This window comes from Sebastes umbrosus, chromosome 14, assembly GCF_015220745.1.
Source record: "Sebastes umbrosus isolate fSebUmb1 chromosome 14, fSebUmb1.pri, whole genome shotgun sequence".
NCBI classification, from domain to species: Eukaryota; Metazoa; Chordata; class Actinopteri; order Perciformes; family Sebastidae; genus Sebastes; species Sebastes umbrosus.
Window position 1 is genome coordinate 6,604,402 of NC_051282.1, and position 9,971 is coordinate 6,614,372.

Below are 9,971 nucleotides of genomic sequence, written 5' to 3' on the forward strand. Positions count from 1 at the left end.
CTGTCCCCAATGTCTACTTGTCTACCCCACTGCTTAAAACAATAAATGATGATCTCCAACACATAATGCCAATATCGGTTATGGGCAGAAAAGCTATGTTAAAATGACGATACTCTAAAAATAAATGATTTATTATCAACGATTCCAGTTCAACCCACCGTTATCATCACTCCACCATCACCAAATATTATTGGAATAACAATACACGTGGATCAAATTTAACCCTACAGAAACCCTTCCTTTATTATTTCTTAGTAAACCAACTCCAACACATACTGTACTCCATCCCAGAGGGTGTGGAGTTAGCCCAGTGTGAGAAGCTAAGACTGACCTGTAATGTACCAGCTCCCTCCTAAAGGTCTGGAGGCGGCCCATGGCCTGATAAGATAAAGATAAGAAAACTAAATACAAGGAAAAGGAAAAAGGGTGGTGGACAATGCTGGCCCTCCACTAAGCCAAGTTTCCATTATTATTATATTATAGTGTATATGTGCACATATATATTTATGTATTTTCCTTTTCTCCACTTTGTCTTCTTTTTTCAAATGTTTTTTTCACCTCTCTACTCCTTCAGTCCACACACATACCTGCACATTCCTCTGGTCACACTTACACATATATGAATACACCACATTTTCACACTTTCACACTTTCACACACACACACACACACACACACACACACAGAAACACATTCTAATACACATTGTCTATAGCTTTCCCACTAGCATAAACATAATGATTGTCTATTTTCAGCACATTTTGTTACACATTATGTCTGTCCTATGTCTTGTCAACTTTTTGTACTACGTCCTAGTGCACTAATAAAGGGGAAAAAAGGTGCAGTGTGTATGATTTGGCGACATCTAGTGTCATGGTTGCAAATTGCAACAAACTGAGTAACCCTCTGCTCACTCCTCCCTTTATAAGACTGCGGTAACGTGAGCCGCTGAGTGCAAAAACGTGGTAACGCCGTTCGCCTCACTCAGAGGCTATCCTTACCATGATAACACTACTTTAGGAGCAATGGAAGTCAGAAGGTGGCTGGCGGTACCATGGTTTAGCACTCTGCGGCTCACGTTACCGCAGTTTCACAAGCCTGTCGGAGAACTCCAGTGGCCTTCAGGTAACGTGAAAATGCAAAAATCTCAATCTAGAGTCAGAGTTTGGTTGTCTGTTCTGAGCTACTGTAGAAACATGGTGGAGCAACATGGTGGACTCCATGAAGAGGACCCGCTCCCTATGTAAATATGAAGCGCTCATTCTAAGCTAATGAAAACACAACGATTCTTATTTCCAGGTGATTATACACTAATGAAAGCATATTTATTAATACTATTTTCTATTTCTGCTAATAGATCCCCTTAAATGTTACACACTGGACCTTTAAAGGTGCTAAATTTCGAAATTCAGAGCATTTATATTGCCTCTGCACAGCTCTCAACATGCAGCTAACGGTGCTAAAAGGGAAAACAACGGCAACAGTGCTGACAGAGCTACTGGTGGGGAACCAGTAGCTCGCTAAGCTTCCACTCTGGATGAAGTATGAGCGCAGCGCAGAGCAGAGCACGGCCGTGAGCTAGCCAGTGGGGCACGCTCACATGCACTACAAGCACCGTGGCTGGCCCGGCGATGTCAACAAAGCACAGAGAAGCTCTGATTACAACACTCACAGAGGGAGAGCGACTTCATTCTCTGCTCAGGTAGACATTACTCCTCTATATCTTTAGATAGAAAGTAGTTGTTTGATGCTATATTAATGCTCTGGATATCAAATAGAGAACCTTTAAACGCCGGTCTGTGTCAGACAGACTGTGGGTGGAGGCCGTGGAAATGACCCGACCACAGATAATTCTATCAACAGTGATTAAAGGATTGAGCTTTAAAGAGCTGAATGATAGTTTTATTTACACTGCGTGGTGTTTAATAGACCAACAACTCCTTGACTAATCTCGTCACGGTGGAAGAAATGGGTCTCACACTTCTTGTATTTCCTTGTATTTGTCTTTTCTTCTTTTTACACAATCCTCATTCATCAGAAAGCTGCCTTTTCTGAGCTATTAATTGTTGTCATGATGTGTGTTCAGGGGGTGTGTGTGGGGTCAATCCTGACTTCTGTTTCTGTAGAGGTAGCTTGACAGAAGAGCCGGGTAGTCACTCATCACGCCTGTGGCCCCGACTTCAAATGCAGCCTTTATGTCTTCATCTTTATTGCACACGAACAAATGCACCTGTAATTACAGATATATATCAGTCAAACGTGATGATCTGTTCGGGGTCCTGGAGACCAAACAGCTGAAAAAACATACTTAAAGTTTTAACACCTTCTCAAACAAACAGGGAGTAAAGCCGATCAGACAGTGTCCTGTTTCTCTGTCATCCTTCCTGCAGTTTTGAGCTGCAGTATGTGACTTGACCATCAGTAAAACACAAACCCTGTTGTCCTAAATTTGGACTGTTGTCTCAGATGTGACAAAATAAAGCAGTTATCAGCATGAAGTGAGACCTCGGAGCATCAAGGAGCACTTGTTCAGACTGCAGTGTAGACAAATAATTGATTTGTGAGCAAATAATTGAGCGTTGTGATATTCTTCAGTGTTAGAAATATGCTTATACTAACATATACGGTGGATTGATGCATTTATTTTACACATTGTCCATTAATATATGATTGATTCCTTGTTATTAGAGAAAAATATACATATTTTAGGCTTATATATTACACATATATCATGATGTATCGCAGACGATTGTCTCGTAATGTATTACATATTACTGATTCATGGGTATTTAGAGTTTCCCTCTGATTCCCATTTCTAATATTGACACAAGCCCATGTTTTCTTGGAGGGTGGCGCTCTTCTGGAGGAAATCTCATCACTCTGTTTTTATGTGGATGATGAGGGGAAGAGCTTTTCTTAGTCTTTACCTCAGCGTTCAAATGCGTTGAGGCCCTCAGCAGCTGACAAGGCTCTATGGCATGTGACTTCTATTGTTTTCATGCTCAGACTCAGTGACCTCTCGTGGCCTGAGGATGGGGGTGACCTCATCCCAGAGAGCAGAGATTACTCACATTAGGACAGAGGTGATGCATCCGAATCACTCAGACTGGCTGTGTGGCTGTTACTGTTCGTCTCGACTGAAATACTGAAGTGTAACATGGATTAAAACCATGAAGTGCTTTGGTTAAATTAATTGATAATGCGGTCACGGGCAGTAAAAAGGAAACACTGGTAGATCCACCATGATTAAATCTTTAATCTTCAATTTACAGTGTAAATGCGTTATTTTTGCCTATTCTAAAATGGTGTGTTTGAATACTTCTGCATACTGGGGACCCTAAACAGTCTTGGAATTACATAAATTGGGTATCACTGTAAAGCTGAGACTCTTGTGGATCCATTGAGCCCAGTTGTATTCATGTGTGATGAAGTTAGTCCCCATATTAGCCATTTAGTTTTAGTGAAACCATTTTTTAACACTTGACGTTACTGTATAAAATGACCTGTGGTGACCTCTAGGATAATCACAGCCTCATAAAAACTTTACAAACAAAAACTAGAGACCTAGAGCATTCAGAGGATGGATGGCTTTCCTAGCTAGATTGACAATAAGGGGGTTTCTGAGCAGTTTGCACAACAGAAGCGATCTTGCAGTTCTTGCAGAAATCTCCACATGTCAAAAGTTTTTGATACCAAATCACAGCATGGCTTTTTCTATGGTGTTCCTCAAGGTCTTGGTGTGTTAATGTGGTATTTCGGAGGGATTATTGATAATTTTTATCAATTCTCAAGTGGTAAAAAATTGTTAATTTTAGCACCAAATCTGTGTAACAAATGGTATCAACCCAAAAATTGCTGCAACAACTTATGAGACATAATGTTCTAAGCCCTTATACACTTTCACAATTTATTTTTAATTAATTAATCTCTATAGTATATTATATATAGTATCTGGTTCAACACCGGGCTGTAGAAGTTAGATTTGTAATTACTTTTCTACTAATTGTGTTTCCTATTCTTATCTACACTCTTTATATTTCATGGTTCTTGTTTTCTATGCATTCCTGTGATATTCCTAAACATAGTAAACTGTGCTTCTACGTATGTGTTTTCATACCTGAATTCCACGAGCTGCGAGGTGTTTAAAAAGACTCTTCCTCATTGTTACTCTGCAATGACAGCATAAATGAATATATGAATAATTCAGTTTTTACACAAACAGCAGTAAAACATAATTTGCTACTACACAAACTGCATTATTGTACCCCAAAATGTTGTAATTCTGCATAAAAACATCACCCCGTGTACTGTGAGTGCAATGTTCTCAGTAGTGCTTTAAGTTTTTTTTACTCTGACATGTTTGGAAATGACTCCCTCATGACCATTTGAGATTTCCACACCAAAACAAAGTCAGTTGTGAGAAAGACTGCAGCGGAAACTTCACTCACTTTTCCAACAAAGAGACGACCCACGTGTTCTTCAGGATGCCTATCTTAGGAATGAACGTCCTTCAGCACAAACAGAAAGAAACAATAGATTTAGCCTATACTTTATGTACAGTGACACATTTATGTAAAAAAAATGAGAGAAGAAGAAACAGATGAATGCATATGATGGCCTGCAGACAAAGTAACTAACAAACTCAGATTAACATGTGGCATGCAGCTTTAAGACATATACAAAACACAGTGCATAGACAGAAAGACAAGTCTGACAAGCTGAGAGTGAGAAAGCTGCTGTGTAATAACACAAGCATGAACACACACATGGACTCGACATGCAGAGACACACACTCCTACAGCCACACCTGTTGATGACGCGTGGCAGGTAGAACTGCAGTAAACTTTCTCCCAGTGGCACAAAGGGCAGCAGGCCGGTGTAGAAGAGAAGCAGAAGCAGCACACCTCTGTTCATGGAGAAACTGTACGGCATGGAGCCGTTCTGCGAGGAAACAGAGAGACAGGCTGGGTGCCAAAACTGATGCAGAGACTCTTTAAATCAAGCAATCACAATATTATAAGAGGCAAACATGTGAAATTGATAGTAAAATGCTGCACAAGTAGCTTTGTCTCCCCCAGGTGGTGTATGTACCGTTCTGCGGCACTCCTTCATGATCCCAGAGTCAACAGAGGCCCAGTTGGTGATCTCCTCCCTGTTGTAGCTTCTAACCAAGTCAGACACCTAAACACAGACATGACATGGTCAGAGATAAGATGTGAAGATGGTGAAGGGATAATGAGATATGAAGGTGTGTCAGCCTACATTTTGAAGTAAAAAAAAAAGCTCATTGGCAGGATGCACTGACTTCAAATGAGACCACTTTTACATGTTGGAGTTTTAAGGCAACATAAAGTCTAAAGTGTCGGCACATTGCTCATGAAAATAGGCAGGTAAACTGTAGTTGTAAAGACAAACAGTGGCTGTAATTTAAAGAGGACCTATTAAGCTTTAGTGCTTTTTTCTCTTTTGTGTTATACCGTTTATTGTGCATGTAAAAGGTCTGCAAAGTTACAAAGCCCAAAGTCCACGCCTAAGGGAGTTAGTGTTTTCCTCCATAACGTGGTGATGTCACCAAGTAACACAGGTGCATAATACCTGCCTAGCGGCTAGTTTGACACGCCCTCAAACAAAGCTAGTTAGAGCGGAGCTGGAGCGGAGTCCAAGAGTTTGGTTTGGTTGACCAATCACAACAGAGTGGGCCTGTTGACCAATCAGAGCAGACTGGGCTTTTCAACAAAAAAAGGGGGGAGGGGTCATTTCAGGCAGAGGGTGAAAAGAGGTGTTACAGCACAGCTGGTATGAGAAAAGTAAAGTGTTTTTTGAACATTAAAGCAGGTAAACATGTTCTAGTAGAAACCCCAAATACAATAAAGTATGCACCTGAAAATGAGTATGATAGGTCCTCTTTAAATGTCATCATCAGGGATGATGATGACTGGATAGTTGCTAAGCATCATAAAAGCATGAACACTGTGTCATATTTTGGAGATCCTTTTATATCATTGGCAGGGCCTGCTTTAGATATAGGCCATATAAGTGGTCGCCTGGGGCGCCACCTAAAACAATATATATTTTTTTTAAATGCTGGTGAGCACCTTCCTCATAATCAGCATTGTCGTAACAAATGAACAAATAAATAAATAAATAAATAAATACACTTTTCACCCCTGTAACTCTCTTTCTCACACTTTTTCATCTGCCTGGTCGCACTTATTTGTTAATAAAAGTGTAAATTGCAGTGAAACTGACTAACCACTATTAAGCCAACAATATCAGGGATCAATTGTTTATTTATATCATAATAAATACAGTTATTTATGCAAATCAAAATTGGGGGGGGGGGCCTCTAAATCAGAATTTCGCCTAGGGCATCAAAAGGACTAGTGCCGGCCCTCTGGTAAATTGTAGGTGTATGTTGTTTAGATGTAATGTACCTTTCCTATCAGCGCCTTGTTGTTCTCTTTGATTTCAACGCTGACAGGCATCTCAGGGAACTTCCTGAACACGTCCTCCAGCAGGGCGAACTTCCTGTCTGCACCGCTGCTGCAGCGACCTGGAGGAAGAGGGAGGGGGCGAGAGCTAAGTTTCAAACACACAAGCTTTCATGCACACACACGCCTGCTGACCTACTTCTTCACTGAATGTCTTTTTGTTAATGATTGAAATTTAGAGAATGAGGGGAGGAACTCACCTGTATAAAATGTCACCTCCAGTCTCTCTTTATACAGAGGCAAATCCTGAAAGAGTTGACGTAAGCAGATGTATGGTGACATAAAAGTTATATTATTATGATATTGCTTGTGATTACCATGAAAAAATGTACATCCGTCTTGCTGGATGCAAAGTCAAACATCCACTTGAAGGTAATCCAATACCTAAGTGAACATTTACTCTTAGTTTCTGAGGAACATACATATACAGCATAACCTTTATGCAGATTACTGTGAATGTAAATGATTTAAATGTGTCTCTCTTCAGCACACACAACCCTCTGCGTCCGTTATTATTGTTGACTTGGGTTAATGGCGGTCTGTAACAGGTTTTTGTGTGTTTTAATCAGTTCAACACATGACAGACGTGTGTTTATAAGATCAGTTCAGGGGACTGTAGTCGCAGCAGCTTTATGACACACACTGAAGTAAAAGATGCAGTTCCAGTTTTTACCTCGTGCAGTAACTCGCTAGTTTAGAAATCCTGCTGACGTGACTCCGAAGGCATCGTGGGTAAGTTTAAAGTGAGTATTTGGCTTAGCATGCAGCTATTTTGCACATTGCAGTTAAACTAGATGACTAACTTGAAACATATTTATTTGACAAGTTTCAGCCTAGAATGAGAATCTCATCCTCTTGTTTTGTGCAATGAACCCCTTCCTGTTCCTGTTTGGCTGGAGCTTCTGTCTCAGCGTGACCTTTTGACCTTTCTCCCAACCTGAAGGATCCTGTCCGCCCACCTTTAGATCGAGCTCGGAGGTGTTGACGTTGAGGCCCGTCTGCCTCAGCAGATTCAAGTCATGTGACACCACCACATGTCCGTCACGCGTCATGTGACAGTCCATCTCCAGCATCTGGGTGCCCTGCTCCGCTGCACTGGAGACAAGAGGTACAGGTGGAGGGGAAACAATGAGAATACATTTGTTACTTGTACAGGGAGAGAACTTTTGTTCACGTCTGTTCTTCCAGCTCTCTTAACTCTGAGACATGCATCTCTTAAAATGCGACATGTACAGGAAAATAAAATGTCTAAAACAACCATAAACAATTAATACAGCACTCATTTTGTACGGTACATCATTGAATGCATCTTTAGGCAGCCCTGACATCCAGCATCTTTGATATTTCATTTGATTTATTGATTTATTTGATAGGGACAGAGCACGTTAATGAACATCAGTATAACATAAACATGCAGGAGTTAACAAGAATGCTAATTTCCATCCTTAGTCCCTAGGCAGATAACAATATACAGCTAAAACAGACAGCAGATCCGAATATCTGCAATACTAGGATTCACATTTTAGCAGTAAAAGTCTATTTTTGCAGATGAATTTCCATATAATATGTTGTTAAACCTACACTCTCAGTTTATAAGACAGCATCCAAGGCTCGTAAGTGGAAAGATGCTAAATGTAAATTCCCTGACCTGATACCTCTTTTATTGTATATACTGTAAGACATTTTAAGAGGCTGGATAATCACACAGTTTCTGCCTTATTAGAGAGAAAAGATGGAAGCAGAGTAAATTGGGATGGTGGCTTTCTGAAAAGTCAGTTTTCTGAGAGCAGCAGCAGCTCAGCTCTTGAGTTTGGTACTCACTTTGTGAACGCCTCCATGGTGCCCTCTATCCTCTCTCCACATCCTGGAGACAAACAGAGGAGTTAGCAGAGAAGCACCAGTCCCAAAAATACAGAATAAAAGCACACTTTGCGGCTAACCCCTTTCTGAGAATATTGCATTGCTGTCTCTACTGTAGGTGAGGAGGACACAGTGAATAGTAAAACATCTGATTAGACAACCTAAATAAAAAATAATAATAATAATAAAATTAAAATTAAATTAAACAACAATAATAAAAAATAATGATTACAAAATAAACGAATAAACAAACAAATTGAAAATAATTAAAATAAAATCTTTAAAAATAAACTTTAAAATAAATAAATAAAATTAAATAAAAATTAAATTAAATTAAATTAAACATAAATAAATAAACTTACTGAGTTGCCTAGTGTTAAAAAAAATCCCAGTGATATTATTAAAGCTGAGCCACTGACATAACCCTACTCATCGTTGCAGCACATGATGAAGTTAGTGTAGAATTTGTGGATTTATCTTCATTTGAGCTATTTGCTACAGGTTGATGACAATATTGAGAACAATACGCCTTAAAATAAAATTAGATTTGATCGTAAAGTTAGTTTTGATTGGATTATTTTTCAACCTCACCTCCTCATCAAACATTTGTGCAGAGAGACAGACTATAGGGGAGCTTTTGTTGTAGATTATTTAACTTACAGGGTGCAACAGGTGAATAAAATCAGCCTATAAAATGTGGAAACAAAAACACATCCCTCCATCTATCTCCTTAGCCACTTTCCAGTCAGTTTGTTTGGACTGCACCTAACTGTCATCCTCTTACCTCCTCTGTGTGAGATGTGCGTGCTGTAAAAAGCCGTGCGTTTCTTCCTGTGGAGAATGTGGGGGTTCTTCAGCAGGTACACCGAGGTGAGGGTGTATCCACCCAGCACCGGGAAGAGGAAGTACAGAAAACTGCTCATTCTTCCCCGCAAATACATCCACTGAGCTCCTGACTGAGTCTCTGCACGATCTCACATATAGAGGTAATCCTCCAGCAAACAGAGATCAAACAAAACAGAGTGTCCTTCAGCAAAAGATAATTAAGGTCTACAACAATCCCCCTTTTGTTTGAACAGATCCAAAAGCTTCACTGGAAACAACCTGCTCTCTGTCTTTCTTAGAAGATAAGACAAAACTGGACAGACTGGTAGGACCAAAGAAAGTCTCCTTCTTGCTCAATCTTGAAACCTTCGAAGTCGTCAAAATGAGTTAATGAAGCACCAGCTCTTAACCAAGAGCTCACCTCTCCGCTCTGAACGCTCCCCTGCCTGTGGCAACACTATTTCACTCTCTTTACACTGCTTTTGTTCAGCTATTGGTGGCTTTATGTGTGTCACACCTGGGCACCTCTGCCAACACATATACATACCTATAGGACTTGTTTTATTCTGCTTGGTGTTAGAGATTGGTGATCTTTATCATGACATGATAAATAAGCAGTTGATGGCATCTATTAACCTTTCCAGATTTAATGAGTTGATTTGAATTTGTGCAAAACAAAAGGCCTCACTGGGAGTGGAGCAGGTTTCTATTAAAGGTGTGTATATTTGACAAAAGGGATGTGGTGCGCAGAGTTATGTAAACTAAACTCTGACCAGAAATATGAAAACACATGTG

At 40.0% G+C, this 9,971-nt stretch overlaps 1 protein-coding gene across 1 annotated transcript; it reads right to left on the reverse strand.

The window, feature by feature from the left end:
- Positions 1 to 1,980: 1,980 nt before the first annotated feature.
- Positions 1,981 to 9,643, reverse strand: gdpd3a (glycerophosphodiester phosphodiesterase domain containing 3a). Its single transcript, XM_037791175.1, has 10 exons — positions 9,136 to 9,643; positions 8,313 to 8,355; positions 7,451 to 7,586; positions 6,692 to 6,737; positions 6,435 to 6,553; positions 5,092 to 5,181; positions 4,808 to 4,941; positions 4,449 to 4,508; positions 4,118 to 4,169; positions 1,981 to 2,230 (listed from the first exon to the last, which is right to left on the reverse strand). Exons 1-10 carry the CDS (start codon positions 9,290 to 9,292, stop codon positions 2,102 to 2,104), a joined length of 966 nt encoding a protein of 321 aa, XP_037647103.1. The 5' UTR covers positions 9,293 to 9,643; the 3' UTR covers positions 1,981 to 2,101.
- Between the last annotated feature and the right edge of the window lie 328 nt (positions 9,644 to 9,971).